Source organism: Pteropus vampyrus, unplaced genomic scaffold, assembly GCF_000151845.1.
Source record: "Pteropus vampyrus isolate Shadow unplaced genomic scaffold, Pvam_2.0 Scaffold107, whole genome shotgun sequence".
In the NCBI taxonomy this organism is placed as follows: domain Eukaryota; kingdom Metazoa; phylum Chordata; class Mammalia; order Chiroptera; family Pteropodidae; genus Pteropus; species Pteropus vampyrus.
In genome coordinates, this window is record NW_011888888.1 from 2,126,172 (window position 1) to 2,150,201 (window position 24,030).

The following is a 24,030-nucleotide window of genomic DNA, read 5'->3' on the forward strand; positions in this document are numbered from 1 at the left end:
TTCCTAATACCAACTTCTTTCTACTCTGCTTTTTTTGGTAGGGAATGATGATTTAGATATATGTGTTTATTTTAAAATCAAAATGCTATATACCTTGCTTCAGTTTATTTTTGTACATGTTTTAAAGTTCACTTAAATAGAAGTAGCTTCTCTTTAAAAAATAGTCTTAAGTAGAAATTTGCAACATTTATTTTTTTTAAATAAATCTCTCCCACTACCTTGCCCTAATATTTTTACTTCCTAAAACAAGGGAATGAGAGGACTGACTTAAACAGTAATTCTTGGTAACTTGTTACCAATTAATTCTTGGTTACTTTTGAGAAGAAATTAATACTCTGTGAAGTTTTAATTTTCAGCTATTAATTACAATATGAATTATATAGTATAGTTAGAGGTAAAACTAAACTTCACCTGGAGCAGTCACAGTTTTAGACCCTTTTTACCTACATTAATTGGAATTTAGCTCTCCTACCACTTCTCCTTTCAGCGAGTACTCTATGCTCACATCCCAAGAATGCCCTAATCAGTTTGTACTTGTAAAAACAAGTTTCATGTTCTTCACATTTTTAAAGACTATTTAGGACAGTCACTTTGTAGAATGTCCCTTAATTTGGGTTTGTGCCGGTGATGTTCTGGATCTGGCTGCGAGTGATTTGCGAGAGAGGGATTATTTACACCATAGAAATAAGGAAATACTACAAACAAGGATTCTTTACCCCTGGAGAGCTGGTCGTTTAACATTTAGCAGAACACTACTGGATTAGTAGTGTGATGTTTCTTCATGAAGTTATGTATTTTGGCAGAAATATCATAGAAGTGACACATTGTTCTTATTGCATTCTGTCAGGTGGCAAATAATGTAAATTTGTTCCCTTACTAATGATATTTACATTAGTTTCTTGATTAAGATAGTGTCTGCCAGATTTCTCCATTGTAACTTTATTTCGTTTTTCTTTTTATAATCAGTAAGTGTCTTGTGTAGGGGTACAAATAATATTATCAAAAGAAGTCATTTCTCATCTCACCTTACCTTCTAGTTTTAACTTCCATTGATGATTCTTGCCTGAATTATTATAACGGTTGTCAAATGTTGATTTTTTTTTTTTTTCACAATTGGTTGAGTTTGTTTTCTTGTTTGTTTTTAAATGCCTACAACACCTGGTATTCTAAGGTGGTTTCCCAACCAAGTACTAACCAGGCCCGACCCTGCTTAGCTTCCAAGATCAGATAAGATCGGGCATGTTCAGGGTGGCATGGCCGTAGACAAATGGTGATTTTTGCAACTCCATCATTCCTTCTGCATTTATTAGTTTACATCTACTTTAAGGAAAATCATTCACTTGTTTATTTATTCATGGATTTCTATTTTATTTAGTTTGTTACTATGATTTATTTTGATGATCAGATTGTCCTAAATTTGGCCAGTGGAGCCCCTTCGAGCAGTTTTTCTGTATCATTCTTTGAGTACTTCCTTACCTCTTGGCACAACAAAATGTTTCAAGTTCACCTTGTACTTCCTCTGCCTTAGCCCTGGAATCAGCTATTTCTTAAAGGACAGTAGTATGTAGAAACCAAGATCTGAGTGCTAGGTGTGCTCATTACTACTGGGATGTTGCTACCTCCAGGCTTTTTCCAGTAGGTACAGCTAATGTGTGTATGTGTGTATGTATGTATCCCTTTAGATTTACATTTATTTCTATATCTATCTAGATATAATATAAACACATGAATTTGCAATGATAGCTTCATTTTATCTTTTCTCCTCTTTATATTTATTTATATTTTTCTACTCTGTCACTGAAAAACAAGTTCCCGTTGTTCTCAATATACTTATTTATTCAATTAATCCTCTGTATGTAGCCCATCTCCCAAACCTGCTGGGCTGCACCTTGCACCCCACCCTAAAATTGTTTTCGAAGGGGCTGCCCCTGCTGTCCCTCTCCAACAGTACTCTTGCAAGTGCTGTTATTACCACTGCCAAGCTGCATGATTTATATTTTCAGCTACTTTATAAACTCTGAGGGTGGCACTTATATTTAGTATTTTCTTTGTCATTTCAGCTTGGTTTGTAACTTATCTACATTTAGTTCATGAGAAACACCAGATAGCTACTGTAGCTTAGTAATTTTTTGTTCATGTCTCCTGATAGTGTTACATGTACTTTGAGGAAATAGTGGGGAGAGAAACAACTCAGAGAAGATTGGAAGAAGGCAGAGATAAGGAAGGGAGGAAATGGGAGATAGCTGAAAGGTGTCGTATGGAATGGATGCTAGTAACACTCTTTTTCCTCTGAACATAGTCTTTATCCTGTTCTGGTAAGGAAAGGATAATCCTTAAAACATCAGTTATTACTAGTTCAAAGCCCTTTTCACTGGGCCGTTATCTTTTTTCCCTTGGGTTCTATTTCATTCTGCAAGTTTTCAGCCACTTTTTCCACTTTGAATACTGGCTTCCAGGCCTGTTTTCAGCTGCCTACTGATCTTAGGATGTTCTGGGTGTTCAGGTCCAAAGATTTCCATCTTTCTTCTCACATAATTTTTTCCTCTTGCATATCCAGTCTGATTAATGGTTTTACTAACTTTCCAGTCTTCCTTCACCTCCTTTTCCTCCCTCCCTTACCAGCCTAGTGTAATATCCATGCACCTTTCCAGAAAATTCCTTATTTTTGAGTTCTCACATTTTCAGGATATCAAGTAACTTCACTTCCTTTGGTCTTTTCCCACAGATACATGTTGCACAATGTTTACGGGAGAGAGAAAAGGAATAGTTGATAACCGATGTTTCTATCACTTTCTTCCTCAAGCAGAGAAGGTCTCAAGTTTTTCTGCACTTTTTATTTTGTTTTTGCCCTTTCTCCTCTCCTCTCCACTGTTATCCATTTTTCTCCCTCCCTCTGCTACTTGTAAATGATCTTTGTTCTATGGCTCATTCCTTTGGTCTCTCCATGTTTCTTAGGGTCATATAGAAAGAAAAAGGTCAGAAGATTGGGCTTCTGAGTCTTGCAACTCTGTGGAGATGTGTTCTGAATGACTAGAAAGCGTTGGAGCTCTGTAGAGCTTATGGGAAGTATGGTCTGTCTCCTTCAATATCCTTGCAGAAGGTCAGGAAGGGGAGGGAGGGGCTTGTTAGTATAAGACAGAAACTTTCTAGGCTTTGATATGTGTGTTACGAAGAAATTCTAACAGGCAGTTTCCCAAAGAGTGGGCGGTTGGAGCTAATACAGAGAACATAATTAACCTCCTCATCAGAAGGTCTGTAATCTAGTGCCATGTTTGCTTCTAACTGGCTGTGTGACTTTGAATAAGTCAGTTAGACCTCTTTTTCTTTCTGATTCTTTGTTTCCAAAATGAACATTTAGAATAGGGGAATTCTAAGCCTGCACAGTCCTAAAAAATTCTAAGAGAACTGAGTAACGTTAGTGTTAAAGATAACTTTTTTGGAGCATTTTTAAAAACTTGTTTTTTGACCTACATGTAGGCAATATACTAGTTTTATTTTTCTTTTTTTGCGAAACTGATACTCTGGAGAAAATTCGAGGGGATTTGCTTAAATTAATTAAACATAATTGCTTTTTAATAATGTTTAATGATAGACTTAATCTGTATTGAGCACATTTTAATTTTGTGTGGGACTTACATTATATTTCTACTAACCATTTCTTTTGGATAACCATTTTTTCACTCACTGGAGTCTCTGAAGAGAACACCTCAAGCATTTGCCTACTAAGCAGAAATGTCTTGTGTATTATTTCCTATGTTGTATCTTATATATTGAGAACATTTTAATTCCTATAAATAAAGAACCTCAGTTGTAGCCTTTTAGGTGTTTCTAAGCTATATGATTACTAATATTTTTTCAGAGTATTTCAGTGGGTGAAAGGTTACTTCTTTATATGTGTTTTTATATCAACTTCCATTATTTAGAACCTTGTATAAGGTTTTCCCTTTTTTCATATGTTTTTGTGTAACAAAGATCCTATGTCTCCATTGTATATTAAAATGAATTTATCAGACATATTTATGTATATATACTAATGGTAAAGTATTTGGGTAAATGAGAATATTAAAACTAAGTTAAACCACTAACTGCAAATTAACCTGATAATTACCGTATAGTTTTTTAAAATAAACCTTTAAAAATACATCACTAACCATAATAAAATGGGCAAAATTTTGATCCTAGATTTTGCTCAGAGACCTCAGAACCTATAAAATAAGCTGAACTAAAACATTGATTGACCTTTTTTTTTATATAATGGATACTATATTTGTAAATTATTTGTTGTAAAAATAAGGTAGCCATTAAAATTCTGAGAAATAACTACCAGATTTTACTATTAACAGATCATAATTTCTATCAGTCATCCATCCAAAATAAATTAAATCTATGTAATGTGCTTCTGCATATTTTCCTTTTTTAGATCAAAGAAAGCAAAGAATTCAATTGATAAATCAACTGAGACTGATAATGGCTATGTATCCCTCGATGGGAAAAAGACTGTTAAAAGCAGTGAAGATGGAGTACAAAGCCATGAACCTCAGTGTGAAACTATCCGACCAGAAGAGACAACCTGGAACCCAGGAACACTGAGGAACATTCCTAGCAAAGTCAGTGAGATTTGTTAAAACTAGTTTGCTTGTGTGATTTTATATTAGCTAATGGGAAGTGACTTAGATATAATAGTTGCCTTTGAACTATGTGTTTTCTCCAGAATTTATAAATCACACAGATGAAACTGAAAATCAGATAAAATAGATGAATAAATTTGATTGCCAGTATAACTTGATACTTTCTTGAAATAATTAAAGACTCTAATTTTTCCAAAGTGTTAAAGCGCTTCATAATTTATAGTTGATACTTATTAAACCTTACCTTTTCTTGCCCTATGTGTAAGAATTTACTTTAAATGGAATATCTGAATTATTCTGAAAAGTGAACTAGGAAACTGATTTTCCATTCATGTTCTTCATAAGAAAATAGTACCTTGTTTTCCTACCTTCATCACCTTTGATGTTAGCACATTTGTTTTGTTTTTAATTTGAAAAAAATTCTTACTGAGGACAAATTTAAGATAATAATTGTTTACTTTTCTAAAATAATAAAGAAACCATGGGTTTGTTGTAACAAAGCCTATGTAATATCTTCTGTCTCTTTGTTTCACTGATTTTTTTTTTATGGGGGGGTTAAAAATATTCTCTAAAAGCTGTTACAGTAAAAAAAAAATGTGATCAAATTAAAAGATGTTGCTTCTATTATATTTAGGAATGTGAGCATGAACATTTGTGTTGAGGAAAATAAATTTAAAAAAGAAGATTCTCTAATTTTGAATGAAGTATGTGTTACTACTTTACAGTACAGGTATTTTCAGTACCAGTAGTTACACAATAAATAGCATAGGGCTACAATGAAATATAGTCATTGATTTTAGATTTTTGAAGCATTAAGCTCTCTGATAATGTGAGCCTCACATCACTGTCATCACTCAACAAATAAGTTTTCAATCATGCAGATTTCAAACACATTTTCAGTATGTATTATCTAAAAAACTAAAGTTATGTGAAAGGAATATGAAAGTGTCAATAAAAATATGTTTGTTGTCTGTTATGTGCACACATTCAACTACCGTTCACCTCTTCTGGCCTCAAGCCATTATTTGATCAGTGGTGGTCTTATACTTGATCACATTTTCACCTTGCGAAAGTAGTGTATATAATTAGTTCATCTCAGGTCTCTCAGTTTCTTTTAAATGGTGTCTGTTTTGCTTTTATCCTACTTTATATTTTTCAACTTATAAGTTATTTCAGATCCTTTTGTGGACAGAAACATAGGACAATATTTGACAAATGGCTGTTAAATTACTCTTAAAATTAAAACCCCAGTATGGTCACTGATTTAAGACTTTTTTTCAGGTGATACTAATCAATTATTTTAAGGTTTTTGAAGATATTTGTATATGTGTGTATAATTTAAATTTTTGTATTTTTAAAACTACAAGATAAGTTAGAAATTACCAATAATCCTCTTTGTGTACTCCCAATTTAGGATCCCCAAAGGACAATAACAAATGTCTCCGATGAAGTTTCCAGTGAGGAAGGTCCTGAAACAGGATACCCGTTACGCCATCATGTGGACAGGACTTCTGAGAGCATTCTTCGGAATAGGAAGTCACACCATTATAAGAAGCATTACCCTAATGAGGTATATACTTTGGCCTTACGTATGTACATACATATCTATTTTATACATTACTTATTTACAACTTCTTTCAACAATTGAATGTAATTATTGAAATAACATTTCCCATCGATATTAATATCTTACTGTTATATGATCTGGATTTATAGAGTAGCAGTTTTAGATTTATGTGTTACACACTTGATAGCCACATTTGTACTCATTTTGTGCATTATCTCTGATGACTCATATTGTTTTTTATTTACTTTTAAAGAAGACCATCCTGGAGAGACAATCTGTAGGCTCCTATGTTAGTCTTTCCACAATTTGAAAGGCTTTCTAACTTCTTGATTATAGCAAAGTTATTCTAAGGGACTTCTTTCATGTTTCTGTCACCAGTTATTAAGTTGTCCACCCGCATCATTTGCTGTGCTGTCCCCTCTTCCTAAACCAAATAATCATGCTTGTGAGATCCAGTATTAGTCTATGTACAGTTGGTCCTGGAAGGAATTCAGGATCTCCTGTAGAAGGAGATCTCTGCTTTCTATGGAATAAATTATTTGCTTTAAAGATACTTTTCTCACCCCATAATTTTTGCTCTTCTTGCTTTTCAGGTGTGTTTTCAACTATTGAGATTCTTGAAGGGCAGAACTAATCTTAACTTTTATACACTACTCTTAACTTTTAAATAAGCTGTTCCTTAAAATCTTTTAGATGTCATGCTAAGCAAGACTGATAATTAGCTAGTCGGCATTGGTTGTTTTAAATCTTTCTTTTAATGGTGTGAATGATTACATAAAGATAAAATCTGGTCTTCAAAATCTTCATTTGTAAGGTGAGGGACTTTAGAAGATTTAAAAAGCTGCATTTCAGTTCCAAAAATTTTGACTATCAAGTCAAACCGACTTCAAAGCATATTTTAAAAAAGCAAAACAAAACCTCCTTTGAATTAATGGAATTGAGAAAGAAGATTTGTAGTGTTGTTTTGCATCTTTATGTATATAGTACCATATCTCTTCAAATTACTGGTGATGTTTCTTTCTTTAAGGGTAAGGCACAAATAAGTAATTTGGGGGAACATTTTGTAGGTGGTACTGGTGGGCTTTACTACAAGTTCAGGGATCCAGCCATCATTATAAGCTTCCCAGATATCAGTATCTATAGATCTACTTTTTTAGGGGAATTTAGTTTTTCAGGAAGAATCATCCAGTCTTTGGTGCATGGGAGTGCCAGATACTCTGTTAGCTGCCATGGTGTTCAGCCCCAAGGGGGATGAGGTGGTGATCTTGCCATTCAGTGCGTAGACTTTCACTTAACCTCCCTTCTTCTGCCCCTACCCCAGTTTCTTGCCTTTTTCTACTATCTACTATATCTGGTTGATTTCTTCCAGTCTCCTGTTAGGAAGATAGAATAACTTGATTATATAGGGTATAGAAGGTATCTTGGAGAAGATAGCTCCTTTTAAGCACTTGTCCTATTTCCCACTCTGTCCTGCTTTGTTAACTCTACAAGTATCTTTCAGTTTTCATTCCCTATTGTAGATTAGCTTTACAGCTAGTAAAGCTAACATTTGGTGGAAAGCATAATAAAGAAACCGTGAACTTGGAGTCAAACTATTTAAGTGACTTTGGTAAAATTATTTAACTTCTCTGAGTCTCATTTGCTGCCTGTACAATGGGAAGAGACAGAGAACAGCCTTATCACATTGTTAGGATTAAATAAGATGATGCATAATTGCCTGACACAAAGCATTCATGTTATATTGCTTTTTCCCTTCAAATAAATAATTTTTCTCCTCTTAATTGGATTATATGCTCAGTTTTAGCTATTTGTCTAAAGTTGAAATGAGCAGAGCAAACCAAATTAAATGAGCTATTAACCTGAGCTATTTCTTCAATTCTAAAATCTCCTATTTTTAGTATTTATTCAGCAATTTGTAGTGAAATTCAAGGCGGCCATTTAATTCCCTAAGTATTGCTGGTAAAATACTGTTTGAAATGTAAGCAATTATAGGCAATAATTTTTAGATTTTATATTTGTAAAATGGCCCACTTATTAATCAGTATTTGGCAAAATACTTTTATAAGGAATTATAGATATTTTCTTATCATTGAAATCACTTATTAGTTTCAGTTAAACAGTCATCAAGCCTTTAATCCTGTTACTTCTGTATCTGATTAGCAAGTCTGCATCAGAAATTAGTGATAGATAATAAGCTAGCTTTATCAAAAATTTTAAATTAACAGCTACTGGTTGCTTAATACATTCTTTGCCTTGCTATCTAATAAAAACTGTTGTGATGAAAATTGCTTGTGCTTCAAGTATTTTGCTTGTGACCTTAATGAATCTGAAATGTTTTTGCGGTGCTTTTTGTAAAAAAGAAATAGACTAATTTTCACCTTTTTTCTATAATTTATTTCTCTATTTCTTTATTCAATTTCCTATTCAATTTTAAAATATATTTATATCTTTCTCAAACAACCCTCCTCACACAGATACTCTATCATACCCTAAATATTCATGGTACCCCATTCTAATATCAACAAATTATCAATAATATATCTCATTCATTCAAGATATTTTGTTACCTGTGCTAGGGATGGCAAAAAAGTATATGATATTTGGTTTTCTGTCTTTTGTGGACTTATATTTGAGAGTTATGATTTATTTGAGAATATGATATACATGTACATTTACTTCACTCAGACAATATCGTAGATGCTGGATAGCAAAGCAAAATTTATTGTCAAATAAATATAAATAATAACTCACGTCAGGGACAAGTATTCACTCTAAATAGAAGGGTTAAGACCCCACTTTGTACAGGTTTGCATTAAAAACTATAGTGCTTATTTAATTTTCAGTATCTCTTTAGGTAGTTTTATTCCCCCATTGATAAATGACTAAATTAAGGTTCAGAAACAAGGTAAGCCAGCTAGAAAGTGGTAGAGATGGTAATTTCCTGACACTTTGTTGAGTAGGCTTTAAAGGAGAGTAGGATTGTTAATAAGAGATAGGAACATAATCAGAGGCTGAGGTGGCAAAGAACAAGCTGTGTTTAGGGCTAGGGAGTAGCCTTGTCACTGGAGGAGAAGGTCATGGTATGGAGAAGTGGAAAACAAGGTACAAAAGTAGCATATTTGAAGACAAGCATTGATAGATGAAGGAAGTTGAACTTTATCTGGGAGAGCAGTAGAAAGCTACAGAAGGATTTTGGTCAGAGGAGTGAAAGGACAGCTGTACTTTGAGAAGGTTAACCTTGAAAGAGAAAAAGCCTTTTACATAGTAGTAATTTAGGACGCTCTTATAGCAACAAGTGTGAATGATAAAAGTCTGAACTCTGGTGGTAGCAAGGGAAAGAGGAAAGGGGTGATTATAAAACATTTAAAGGTAGATTGACAAATCTTAGTGATAAGAAAGCTAAAAAACAAATCTAAAAATTTCAGCATAGTTTGTTATAAGGATGGCTGTTACCATTCTTTATTCAGTAAGTTATTTTGCATTTATTTAAATTAAAATTTTACTCAGAATTATTTGTTTTGTATATTAAAAAGTCCTAGGAAAAAAGTAAATTTATTAGAAATTATTTAACTTGTGCCTTTTAGTTTTTCACTTTTTTACCATAGGTTATCTCAGAAACATGAATTGACAAATTATCTTCTTGGTATAGGTTATTTGTGAATTTTATGTCAATTTATTGAACTTCTGTTTGAGAAACAAAAACAGTAGACACATGAAATCTATTGTTGCTTAAAAAAGACTAAGTAAAAAAAAACTCCTTTGAACACATCAATTAAAGTGGGTTAATACTCACTGACTGTGCAGTCCATATGAATTTAGGCTAATCTCTGCCTGCCTGATTTCTGAACTTTATGTGAAGTTTAAGTGAAAACATGCACAGTCTTCGCATACAAAATAACACTTGAGCTGAAATGTGAAATAAAATAAATTTCGATATGAGGAAATTTTGTTACTCCTTAAAGACTGATATGAATTTTTAATGTTTTGCTATTTCACTGTCATTTGACAGTGTATTTGTTGTTTTAGTAAAAAGCAGCAGTATATCGTTCTAATAGAACCCTTTGAGATGGAAAGGGTACATAAAATTGTATTAATGTCAAAGAATATCTTGATTTCAGGATGCCCCTAAATCGGGTACTAGTTGCAGCTCTCGCTGTTCAAGTTCCAGACAGGATTCTGAGAGCACAAGGCCAGAATCTGAAACAGAAGATGTCTTATGGGAAGACTTGTTACATTGTGCAGAATGCCGATCATCTTGTACCAGTGAGACAGATGTGGAAAATCCTCAGATTAATCCATGTGTGAAAAAAGAATATAGAGACGATCCTTTTCATCAGGTTGGTTTACAGTCTTGGATTATGTGGGGCTCTCAGTCCAGCTCCTTTGAATGTATGTACAGATTTTACAGAGGTGAAGAAAAAGCTTACATGAAATTAAAATAATATTCCTGTAATTTTTTTTAATGTGAGCTATAGTCTGGCTTCATTGGAACATAGAATCTCAGTATTTATGTTACAGTTATGTCTCTCACCTTGCAAACATGTTCCTGAGAAATTGTTGGTAATTGGAGTTTTGTAAAGTCAAATTTTGTTTTAGGGCAATAGTCTTTTTCTCACTCAACATACTTCATGGTCAGATTCATCTGCACATGTGTCCTTAACTCCAGCTATAAGATTATAATTCACAAATCTTCATTTTATGAATATCAGATTTGTATCTCCCAGTAGTAGGGCTATCCAATAGAAATATAATGAGTCGCATGTGTAATTTAAAATTTTCTGATAGCCTCATTAAAAACATTTTAAAAGGTGAAATTAATTGTAATATGTTTTATGTAACTCAGTATATTCAAAATATTACCACTTCAAAAAAATTTTTTTGATATTATCACTTCAACTAATAGAAAAATATTAATGAAATACTTTACTTTTTTTTATACTAAGTCTTCCATATCTATTCTGAACACTCAGCACATCTTATTTGGACTAGCCACTTTCAAGTGAGTATGGTGTGCCATATTGGACAACACAGGTCTATAGGATATCTTCATTTGTGTGTCTCTCCAGTACCCGAGATTTAACCAAACATACCATCTTCCCTCATAAATCTGTTTTTCTTATGGCATTCAGAATCTTGGTAAATGACATCTCCATCCATCTGCTCACTTTCCAGAAACCTGGTGGTCATTTAAAAACCCCACTCTTCCCCACTTTCATCTCTCTCTTATCCAAGTCCTCACACAATCCTAATAATAAAACCAACAAGCATACTCTTAGAAAACTAGAGATAGAAGGGACCTTCCTTAATCTGAAAAAAAAAGGTAATTGTCAAAGAATCTTCTAAAAACCTACATATTTAAGGATGAAATTTAGGAGCATTTTTATTATAGGCAGGAACAAAACAGAGATACTCATTATCGTTGCTTTTTCTATCAAAATCCTACCGCTATGTTTGTTTGTCTGACTGTTTTCAGTTGGACTTAGAATGATTTAAATTTCACACTAAAGATCAAGATGCCAGTAGTGAAAACAATTTTGAAGAACTACCGGGGACTTTCTCTACTAGGTATAAAAGTTTACTTTAAAGGTATAATAATTAAGATAGTATTGTGACAGCCTGACCCTGCCTGGCCATTTCTTGCTCGAACAGGTTCATTCCTGACTGCCTACCCGCTCCAAAGACTCTCCAGCTAACATCACTTTTCTCCCAGCTACCTCCCCCACCTCTAGGACTCTCCAGCTGATGTTGGTTTTCTCACAGCTTGCCAACCAATCAGTGTTCTTCTTTATATCTGTAGCTACGTAGGAATGACAAGACTGTATAAAACTGCCTGTTATGTTAGAATCAGGGCTCAGCCTTTAGATAAGAATCCACTGAGCCAGTGCCGGCATCAATAAATGCTGCGTCCTGCTTAGATCCTCGTTGTCCTGTCTCTCTGAGAATCGCGCAACAGTATGGTATAGGTGTATACTACAGACTGAATTGTTGCGTCTCCACCAAAGTATGTATGTTAAAATCTAATCCCCAATATGATAGTATTTGGAGATGGGACCTTTGAGAGATGATTAAGTCATGAGGGTAGAACCCTGATAAATAAGATTAGTGCCTCTATAAAAATGGCCCAAGAGAGCTCCCATCCTCCTTCCGCCATGTGAAGTTACAGCAAAAAGAGGACAGTCTATGAACCAGGAAGTGGGATCACCAGACACTGAACCTGTTGACACCTTGATCTTGGACTTCACAGTCTCTAGAACTGTGAAAAAAATAGATTTCTAGTGTTTCTAAGCCATCCAGTCTATGGTATTTTGTTACAGCGGCCCCAAACAGACTAAGACTATATATAAACATATAGACCAATGGGTCAGAATAGAAAACTCAGAAATAGATACATGCTTATATGGATCCTTAATATATGACATAAGCAGCATTACAGATCAGTGGGAAAAGGATGGACTATTCAGTATGTGATTGTGGGTCAAATCGTTATCCATACCTAAAAATTTATTCCAGGTTATTCCTAAATGTGAAGAAGTAAAACTTTAAAATATTTAAAACTTTAAAATATTTAAAATATTTAGGAGAAAATATAGAGAAAAATCTCTGTTATTTCACATATAAGAACTTTTTAAATATGATACAAAAAAGCACAAATATCAAAAATGAGGGAATCGACAAATTTGAATATCTTAAAATTTTTTAATCTGATAAATTTCAATGTTGGCAAGAATGTGAAGAAAGAACTTTTATTCAATGCTGATGTTACTATGAATTTGTACAACTGCTTTGGAGAGCAGTTAGTCATTATATTGAAAATTGAAGGTCTGCATACCCTAGGACTTTTTCCATCTCATTCAAGGAAACATTAGAAGATGGGTACGAGGAGACATGTAAAAATAATTTTTATATGTGTGATATTGCATGATATTCCATGATAGTGAAAAATTTAAAATAATATACCAAATGATAGAATTAATCAATCATGACATATAATAATATATAGCAGTGAAATTCAATGAACTCAACTTCATATATCAAAAGGAATAAACCTTGTGAATATAATTTTGAATGAAAAATAAGTTGGAGAAGTATATGTACAACATACCATTTATATAAAGTTTTAAAATATGTAGGACTGTATTATGTAGTGTTTATGAATAAGAGCATATGCAGTAAGAGTATAAAAACATGCAAGGGAATAATAAAAACACCAAATTTAGGATAATCTGGGGAATAAAAGAAGGAACTAAGAGCAAGGAATGATACAGAGTGAGTTTCAATTTTGCCTGTAATATTTTTAATTAAAATATCTGGAGCAAAAAATAAAATATCTGGAGCAAATAAGGGAGGAAGATAAAATATGATAAAGCCAAGTGTATTCTCTGAAATGTTTCATTTATAAAGTATATCCATTAGTTTTGGTTTCAGCTATAGGAAAAGTGTCAGGAGAAAGAAGCTTTGCTACAGGGGGTTGATGAGTGAGAATGAGGAATGAGGTTTAAGAAGCATGGCCATGAAAGTGGAAAAAATGAAGTAGTAGATGGGGAAGTAGAGCTGAAGGAATGTTTTGGTGCTCCCCTCCCCAAGATGTGAAATATTTGAGCACATATGTACATAGAAGAAAACCAGTAGGGAAGAATTGAAGAGGTACAAGAGAAAAAATTGAATGACGTTTCTTAGGATTTTGGAGGGGAAGCATAATTAGCTTAATTGGCCTTTGATAGGAAGAGGAACACATCTTCTGTTAAAAGAGGAGTAGGAGGAAGAGTGAATGAACCAAGTAAGACGATGAGAGAGTTACTGCCTGATCTATATTCTGTGAGTGCAGGAGGTCAGAGGTCTATTAACAGTAAGAAGTGAGATGATAGGATAGAGGACTTGTGGATGATGGTGAAGGCTTGAAGTTATCATTTGTGGGAAATGGAGATAGTGGAGACAGTATGTATGTGCATGTATTCAAGCCAATTAACACATTAAGAGTCACACTGTCACATTGTTGAGGGTCCAACTGGAATCTGAAACCATGAATTTGTAGTTGCCCATTCCACACAGTCGTGTAATATTCTCCGGAATATAGTTGTAATAATCGTACTAATAGCAAACATTTAATAGGCATATACTATATGCCAGGCACTATGCAAAGTAGTCTAGATGCATTATCTCCTGTAATCCTCAAAACCTATGACAGTGATTTATTTTTTATTTTATAAATGAGAAGATTGAAGTTCAGGATTAAGTAATACACTCAAAGTCACACAGCATGGGTGCTCAATAAATAGTTGCTATTCAAGAGACAGGAGAGGGGATGATAGACTGATTGAAATGATGGATATGTTGAGAGTCTAGACTTGGTAGATTGAGAAGGAAACAAAACCAAGAAGGGATAGATGTATTCAAGGAAACAACTGTTTTAAAATTGAAGGTTTGAGAGACCTGGTAAGATGAGAGGTTTTGGTTGAAGACTCATTTCAGAAGTAGAGCCATTCTGTGTGGTGACAAGGTTCAGAGTATGGCAATGGGAACAGTCAAAGGTCCCTGGAATTTAAGAAGTGAAAAAAGCAATGAACAATCAATCCATGAGAATATACAGTCATTTGCATATTCACCTAAGTCACTGAAGTAACAACTGGAATAGAGGTTTAGGAAAATGCTTGTGAGCTGTTTCCCAGCGATACCACAAGCAGCATGGAAGCAGGGACCATGTGTTCTTTTGTTCCTTGTTGTGTCATACAGTGCCTGGTACATGGTAGGTGTTTAGTAAATAAATGTAAGTTGAGTGAATGAATGAAATGAAATAATATTTTTAAAAACATGCTGATTAGGCTTTTCTTAAGTGTTTAAAAATTGTTTTTAATGACTGGTATACAGAATAAATTGGCCCTAAATCTATCACACCATTTTGCTCCTTTTTTTGGTTAATATGAAATTTTTTAATATTCTACTCTGCATATCTAACTGTAGTATCCTAGGTTTCTATTTGTTTTGCTTTGGATGAAAGACTTGATTTTCCACACATTTCTTATTCTCAGACTTCTAAAAAATAAGCTCAAGTTTCCAGTTTTACTAGTAGCCATGTAATGGAAATTAACTTGCTTTAATGAAAATCTACCAGTTTATTTCATGTTTGACTAAGGTCTGTATTAGGTTTGGAGGCTTTTCTGCCTGCCATAAAAACTGCAAAATCCCTCTTCATGAAGAAACACTAGCATTTGAATTAGTGTATCCTAGTCAGGATATTACCAAATTTGTAGTTTTGTTTTATTTTCTTTGTAATTAGTAGCTGAAACATTTATACAGAAGAAAATTTTCCTCCTCTAGTCATGGCTGAGTATATAATAAAATATAAAGCTATATTCAAGTGAAAATCATCTTTTAGTAGGTAAAGCCAGATTTTAATGTATACAGTTCCCACAGGTAGGAACTCCAGTAAAGCAATTAATTGTCATGGTGAATTCATTTGAGATAAAACCTGCCACTACTTAAGTGTTATCGTTTTAAGGCAGTTTTGAATGAACAGGAGAGAAGCCGTTGAGATTGTGAATGAGGATAAAGAACAATTATTAAAAGAGTTCTAAATTTTAGTTTGAAAAACATACTAAGAAGAATCTATGCTTGTAAAATAAAATGGAGTTATTTGTTCTGATGTTTTCCCGGAGGCCTTTTAAGAAAGTGTTTGATGTAATGCTGCTCTCCATACGATTAGGCAGTATGTGCATGTTTTAACAAGACTTTTTCAGAATACATACATTTGACACACAGGTATAGGGTTCTTTCAATTAATTCTTTTTAAATTTACATGTTGCTAGTTGCTCTCTTATCTCTTGTCTTTTGACTTTCTAGAAATAGGAAAATGGTTTCAAATTCTAGTTAGAGTAACTGTGAAAGTAGCTGGGCAAAATGAGTGCTTTCGGAAGGAAAGTGAGGAACTTCTTGATTTCCTGTTTCTGTCTCTCAATGGACCTTCGTGGTATTGATATGCCTTGCTTCGTGTAATTGAAAAACCTTTAATCCACTATTACAGACTGAGTGTTAAAATAAAAGAAGCAGCAGCCTGTAAATCTGTGGTTGAAATCTGTTGCCTCTCAGGCTTAACACTTTCCATTCAGCTTTTCCCACTTGTTCCTTCCTAGCTTTTTAGTTTCATTGTTTTATAATAATTAAACTTCCAGGGAAAGTTTGATACAAATTTTGATGCAAATCATTTCTGTCCCAAACCCGAATATTTTATTTGAAGATAAATTATGAAACATTATTTGGGAAATTAGGTGGATAGTTAATAACCAGTATCTTATAGCTCTTAAGGCTCTCTAGTAGCGAAATATATACCATGAAATTTGTTGTATATTAAAATACTGTATCTTTGGGTAAGATAAATTTTTAGAGGAAACCTTTCATAAATAATTAAATGTAAAAGAGCTTTGTCAATCACATGACTACTGGCATTATGCTTTGCCTATACTTATACATCAGTTTTTATTTTGTTTATAATAAACATGGTATAAATAGCTTTACATTAAAAAATTAATATATGAGGTCAGAATAATTTTCTTTATCTGTTTCTAGCATATTACTGAATTATCATTTTATACCTTTAATGAAATGAGTCAATGCAATTTTATTCCCCATAGGGGAAAATATATTCCTTAAGTTTACTATATTTTAATCACATTTTGTCCTCCAGCGAATAAATATAACTGGGGTAGATTATTCTGTACATTGTTAAAAGTTATTTTAATGAAGTGTGTTATAAAAATAAGTTAGAAATACTATAATGTCAACAAACAAATTCATTCTGTTCTGGGTCTAACCCTTTAGTATTCATTTCAATATTGATAATGTAAAGGTTACTGTTCTAATTTTGTTGCCATCTTTAACCCTTAATATACTATTTTGAAGTTTTATTTTTTTAATTATAGACCTAAAACAAACTTAAGCATCTGATCCTTTGTATTAGAGCTTTCAGTTTTTCTTTTTTGCCTTTTTTATTCTCTGAAACAGTGAGAAATACTTTATATTACTTGAGAGAGTACTTCTAGTTCTGTGTGCTTCAGTTTGCAATATTTGATCTAAGAAAAAAAATTAAATCCTTTGGAGAAATGCTACATTAAAATATCAGAAATGTAACTAAGTCAAAAATTAAGGATAGGTATATGAGGAGGAGTCTCTTTCAGGATGAGATTGTATCACTCTTTAGTCTTTCAAAGAGGTTCAAATCTCAGCTCATAATTTTCTGTATTGAATGATCATAAATTGGACAATTGGTAATACGAATAATTTGATATCCATTTGTCTTTGATCATTAGTATATCAGTAGCCATGTAGACAGGTTGACAAGTAAGTGCTTTTGCTGACACATTTTAAAGTATTTTTGAACCATATATTGCCTGATATTTGTTAAAGAAAGTTCTTAATTTACACATTTTTATAACTGTAATATGTTATGTCACTGTTCAATATATATGCTAGCTAATTTTAAGATAGAATTTTAGTGTCATTGAAATTGGGTGTGTATAGGTACAGATATAGCTGTGCACAGATATATAAATATATACTTATAAAATATAAATGCATTCATCAATTTCTGTTTTTTAGTTAAATTTGTGTATATCTATGTATATACATGTGTATGTTTTATTTATGAAATGTGATAAACATTCACCAATTTTTGTTTATTTTTTATAGAGTCATTTGCCCTGGCTCCATAGTTCCCACCCAGGATTAGAAAAAATAAGTGCGATAGTTTGGGAAGGTAATGACTGCAAGAAAGCAGATATGTCTGTACTTGAAATCAGTGGAATGATAATGAACAGAGTAAGTTTTTAAATTTTATTATTTTATTTCAAAGAAAAGACTGATTATTAAATAATTAATATAGTAATTATTTACTGGAGTGTTATATTTTTATAACCTGCTCACCTCATTTCTTCAATATGAAAAATAAAATTCATTGTATGTACTCTGTCGATGATTTAAACAATGATTTGTCAGCATACCACTCTCATCTTTTAGTGTTTTCATTCTTGTGAACAAGAATAGATACAATCTAAAAATTTCTTTTATGTTATTCTTTCTTTTGCTTTCAGTGGATCAAATTGAGCTGCTGGATAGATATATACAAGTTTTATGAAGATTTATTTTTATCATTCTTTGTGGTTCATTTATTTATTAGTACTCAAAACATTAAAAAATTCAAATTGGAAAATTTGTATTGATATGTGCTTATCTAGTTAAATGTATAGAAATAATGCAGCTAATGGTAAATATCTTGAGTAGTTTGAAGTAGAGTACAAATACTATGGATTTTAATTTCAGTTTCTATTAAATTGTTTCTTTTCTCAAATTATTGCTACTTTTTAAATTTTATCTGATTCTTCTGGACAACTAGTCATGATTTAACTTGCAGTTCTAAATTTCTTGTTTATTGTTATGCTAGAACTGTTGTACACACTTTATGTAGGAGAGAAATTAAAATAACTGGGTCTAGAAATTTATCTACTTTCTCTTACGTATTTCAGTGTGAGCAATGAAAAGCTATCCACAAGGAGTCTCTAGAGACTTGAATCTAGTTGGTTCCCTACACCTTGACTGTCTGTGAACTAGCAGATCATAATGTGTAATGATGATAAAAAGTTAGCTAGATGATATTTAATGTACCTCTCAGTTCCACCAATCTTATATTTGCTTATTATTAATTTTCAGTTTCCTTTTTTTACAATTCCCCCACCCTCTTTCCCCCTCTCTTATTTTTCTCCCCTCTAACATTCTCTCCTAAAATGGATTTAGAGTTTAAGGAGACATCCATTCGTATATTGAGCTTTTTGAAGAAAAACACAAATTACAAATTTATCACATAAGTAAAATTCTAGATTTTTTCTTTAATGAACTGAATTTAAGTGGATATGAGATCTCATTTTTTTTTAATATTGCAGTATTTGTGAATATTTCTAACTTTTGAAATAATGAGAGATACATAGAATTTTTTTTCAAGATATGGATAAGACCAACATAGTTAATTCTTTGGCATCTACTTAGTGATTTAGACACTTGATACTGAACTGTTTTTAAAAACTGAAGAAACAATGACTTACTTTTTACATATAATAGGCTCTTGGCCTTTGAGTATATTTTAATTTTATTACCTATGTATTAAAACTAACATAGTATAATAAAATGACTTCATATTGCTATAAATGAAACCATGCTTAAGAGGAACTCATTTTACTATAGGTAAATTTGTGTAAGTTTTTTTCTTTTTTCTTTTCTCTCTATAAAGGTTAACAGCCATATACCAGGAATAGGATACCAGATTTTTGGAAATGCAATCTCTCTAATCCTGGGTTTAACTCCATTTGTTTTCCGACTCTCTCAAGCTACAGACTTGGAACAACTCACAGCACATTCTGCTTCAGAACTTTATGTGATTGCCTTTGGTTCTAATGAAGACACTGTAGTTCTTTCTATGGTTATTATAAGTTTTGTGGTTCGTGTGTCGCTTGTGTGGATTTTCTTTTTTTTACTCTGTGTAGCAGAAAGAACTTATAAACAGGTGAGTATAATATAGATTTCTGAATAGAGATTATTTTATCCTTTTCCTGATATTCAAAGTATTCCTGAAGTATTTAATATTTCATTTTTACCTGCTAATTATTTTCCTGTTTTGTTTTTGTAGTACTTAACCAAATAAAATCATAGCAATCCATATTTTGTTGATTTTTGTTTTTCTGTGGTAATCTACTTGAAAATTAATTCTTACCTTTATCTTTTTCAGCGATTACTTTTTGCAAAACTCTTTGGGCATTTAACATCGGCAAGGAGGGCTCGAAAATCTGAGGTTCCTCATTTCCGGTTGAAGAAAGTACAGAATATAAAAATGTGGCTATCTCTCCGGTCCTATCTTAAGGTAGAATGAGTGATAAAAGTACTCTCAAGGTGCTGGCTCCCTCTCAGAGTTCCACTTTCTTTGTCTATATGTATGAGTTAGCTGTATAGTCACATAGGTACTCCCATGGTGCTGTGTGGCCATAATTTGTGTTCTTTTAGATCCATTTACAGAAATCCAAAATAAATGTTTAACTGTTTCTTTAGAGTAAAACACTTGAAGTCGAAAAGACTGCATTTGAGGTAGATGATTCAAGATCAGATTGTTCTAAATTTATATTTGTTCATAAATCTCACCAACTTCTATTATTCATTAAAAAGCTAAGTTAAAGATTTTGTTTCTGTCTAGAATGGTTATTGCAAGCCAGCAGAGGGAGCCCACTGCTTTAAAAAGAATTTTTAAAAAATAACCTGTAATCAATGAGTCCCCTTACTGAAGTGACCTATTACTATTTAAAAATATTAGCTTGCAATTCTAAGCTATTCTTTTCATGCTGTTTTTTTCTTTAATCTTTTAAAATAACTTTCCTAATTATGGAAATAAGAGAAAAAACTCAGGAGAGAAATAGGAAGCATCTGAATTAGTTTTAGGAAAACACCTTCTATGGATTATTGCTTTGTTGCATTAAGTAGCAATGAATTTCATTACGTATGGAGTAATCATGTCTTAATAAGTTGACCCAAAGGCCAGATATCCTCTAGTGTACCTAGATCTTTAATGCTTTTGATTTTGAAGTAACAATGAAAAGTGAAAATAAGTTTGCACTATTCGTCTACCCTTCTATTTAAAAAATTCATTGTTCTGTCTATTTAACTTGTTAAATTCAACTAACTTAGTCTCCATTGGGAAATGTTAGAAATTGGCATAGATTATTTTTTCTCACTGTGACATTTCTGTCGTATGGAGGGATGAATATGTTCGTTGCATGGCTTAGCAAGACGTCAACTTAAATTTCCCTTTATTATCAACTCTATCTATCATCCCTATCAACTTTATTCAATAAACGTTTATTTAATGTTAACCATGTGTCATCCACTGTTCATGAGATGAAAGTCCCTACCCTTAGCTTACACTTCAGTGAGGGAAGCATTTAACTTCAGACCTAGGAATTATCCTTGGAATTTATTCTTTCTCTTGCATTTTCAACATCAAGGTAATCACCAACTTCTACCCTTTCTGTTTTCATAATGTACCTTGAATTCATTTACTTTCATTTGTTTCTATTTCCACCACCCTAGTTGAAACCAGTCATCTTCTGCATTGGGCTAGCAGCTGCCTCTTAACTGGCATCCCAGCATTCATATTTCATCCTTCCAGTACTTTCTTCAGTCTACCACCAGAGATCATTTAAAAATGTAGTTTTGACCATATAACTCTTAAAACGTTTTGGAGATTATTGTTCTTAGGATAAAGAATAAAGTCTTAACGGGGCTATAATAGCCTTCATGACCTAAGTCCTACCAATAGCCTGTCTTTCTTGTCTCAATTTGAAACGCTTTCCTCCCTACATTCCAGCCACACTAGACTGCTTCAGTTCTTCGAATGCAGTGTGATCTTTCCTGTTCTGTGCTCTTGCACATGGTCTTCCTTCTGCTGAGAACACAGCCATGTGCCATCTTGCACCTGTGCCTTAGTTTGGTGTAAATATCACCAAACTTAGAGAGATCTTCTTAGGCCCGCACAATCTCGTATTTGGGAGTTAGAAGTATGGGCCTGGGAAGAGCTCTCTAAGGAAGTGATGTTTATATCAAACTCCTTTCCAAATTTCTCAGAACATCCTATATCTTTCCCTCAAAGCACTCATCACAACTTAATCACATAGACCTGTGATCATGAGCTTGCTGTCTGACTCCCTACTAGTTCCTATGAAGGTAGAGACCATGTTTGTTTTGTTCTCTTCTGTATTTCCAGCACCTAGCACAGTGCCTCATTCTGAGCAGGTGCTTAAGAAACATTTGTTGATTGAATGATTAGTGTTTGACAAAAATGAAATATTTGGAAGTTATGCTAAGGATTCTAGGCTATATATTCACCATTTTCACTGTGTTACAAATCCTCTGGAAATAGTAACACTTTAGAATTAAAATTCATCTGACAAATTAGGTATATTTTCAACATTGTAAGTTATGATGAACCTGCAGTGATGGACTGAAAGCATGGAATTAGCTGCTAATTAGTAAATATACTTAAAACTGTTTTCCCTTTTTTTCCCCCAGCGTCGAGGTCCTCAGCGATCAGTTGATGTAATAGTTTCCTCTGCTTTTTTGTTGACTATCTCAGTTGTATTTATCTGTTGTGCCCAGGTGAGTTAACTTGTTCTGCATAGAAATTAGGTAATCTGATCTATAAATATGCAGCTTCAGTAGGCTTTTCAATAATAAACAATAAAAGTAATAATATAAGTAAGCCTAGTTACACAATTTTAAAATTGACTTTTTACAGTTTATTTTTTTTCAGTAGAATAAATAAATGCATCTTATTCATCTCTGTGTTAAAAGAGTGGCTAGCATATTCTCAGATATCTGTTCACTGGCCGTATAATAGTTTTTGTCTACAATTCACTTGGTTATCTTTATTTCCCAAGACAAACTTATGAGTGACTATAGTTATGAAATTGTTTCAGGATATTTTCCATGAACCTCTGCTTTATTCACAGTCAATGTTAGTTATTTTATATCCGAATTGTCACTGTGACTTGACTGCCTCATGTTCTATAAAAGAATTCTCATTGACCAAGATTAGTCAGGAAACACAAAAGTATCTCAAGATATATTCTTTGCTATAAAATTTAAACTTCCACTTTAAGTAATATGACATATTAGATTACCTGATAATTCTGCTTTAAAACATCATACAATGCTAGAAAAATAAAATCCAGCTTTTTATATCTATATATGAGCTTTTTAATACACATTATATACATATCTGAGGTTATAAGATAGTAAAAGGGCCAAACTGAAGACAAAACTGAAAAGCAGAGCAATTAGGTATATGTTTTAATGCTATAACTGTCCTAGCATAAGGTGAGGTACGTTGTCGATCTTAGTATCTTAGAGATTTGAGCTTTTATGCCCATATGAGGACAGAAGAGGAGGCCTTGACCTGCATGCATTCTCATACATGCTTACACCATAAGGCCAGAACCCTCAGTGAAAAGGTGCAATAAGAAACACAGTCTGCCCACCAGCACAGGAAGATAATAAGGAAGCTTGTCTGACTGCCTAGATTCTGACAAGAAGGTGGGGAATAGTCTCTCCTGAGAGTATGTAACTGTAGGTCTGTGCTTATTTCGGGTTCAAGGTTCATATGTACATTACAGACCTTGTCCTGTAACCCCTATGTCAAGAAGTTAATATAAAAAGTGATCTTAGGATCTTGGATACCTGGTGGAAACAAAACAAAGATTGTTCTGGGCTATGTGACTTCAGTCTAGGCCTCACACGATATTCACAGATAGAGCCTCTTTGGGTTTCAAAACATATGAAGAAACAATCCAACAGGAGTGGGTCAACAGATGAATAAACAGGATTCGCTCTCTAGCTACTTCAGATAATAGACTGATCAGATAGAAACTATAAGATAAACTTGTTTAAAATGATTAAAGACAGATAACACTGTGAAGAAAAAAAAACATTTGAAAGAGAATCAAACAGTACTTCAGAGAAATGAAAGATATGGTTATTGACACTAAAAACACAACAAACAGAAAAAATAGCAGGTCAAAGACAACTAAAGATAGTGAACTAGGAGATGGAAAAAACTACCCAGAATGTAGGACAGGGATAAAGAGATGGAAATATGAAAAGAAATTGAGACAGATGGGATATCCAGCATACATCTAACAGGAATTCCAGATAAAAAGAAGGAGGAAAACAATATTTGGAGAGAGAATGGCTATGAGTTTTTCGGAGTTGATGAGAAGCACTAATTTTCAGATTTAGGGAGCATAACAGGAGCAA

At 33.1% G+C, this 24,030-nt stretch overlaps 1 protein-coding gene and 1 pseudogene across 7 annotated transcripts in view; one reads left to right on the plus strand and one right to left on the minus strand.

The window, feature by feature from the left end:
* The window catches only part of PHTF2 (putative homeodomain transcription factor 2), a 119,614-nt gene that overhangs the window by 87,192 nt on the left and 8,392 nt on the right, over window positions 1-24,030 (plus strand). For 4 of the 7 annotated variants that reach the window (XM_011365214.2, XM_023533646.1, XM_023533644.1 and 1 more), the window contains 7 exons: window positions 4,421-4,607; window positions 6,043-6,198; window positions 10,314-10,532; window positions 17,875-18,003; window positions 19,466-19,738; window positions 19,961-20,092; window positions 22,288-22,374. In XM_011365214.2, the coding sequence (XP_011363516.1) occupies window positions 4,421-4,607; window positions 6,043-6,198; window positions 10,314-10,532; window positions 17,875-18,003; window positions 19,466-19,738; window positions 19,961-20,092; window positions 22,288-22,374 (1,183 nt within the window). Of the gene's footprint in view, window positions 1-4,420; window positions 4,608-6,042; window positions 6,199-6,788; window positions 8,261-10,313; window positions 10,533-17,874; window positions 18,004-19,465; window positions 19,739-19,960; window positions 20,093-22,287; window positions 22,375-24,030 lie in introns of those variants that run through there. The other 3 variants (XM_011365215.2, XR_002781583.1, XM_023533647.1) reach the window with 3 other exon arrangements.
* Window positions 1,147-1,265, minus strand: LOC111743115 (annotated as a pseudogene).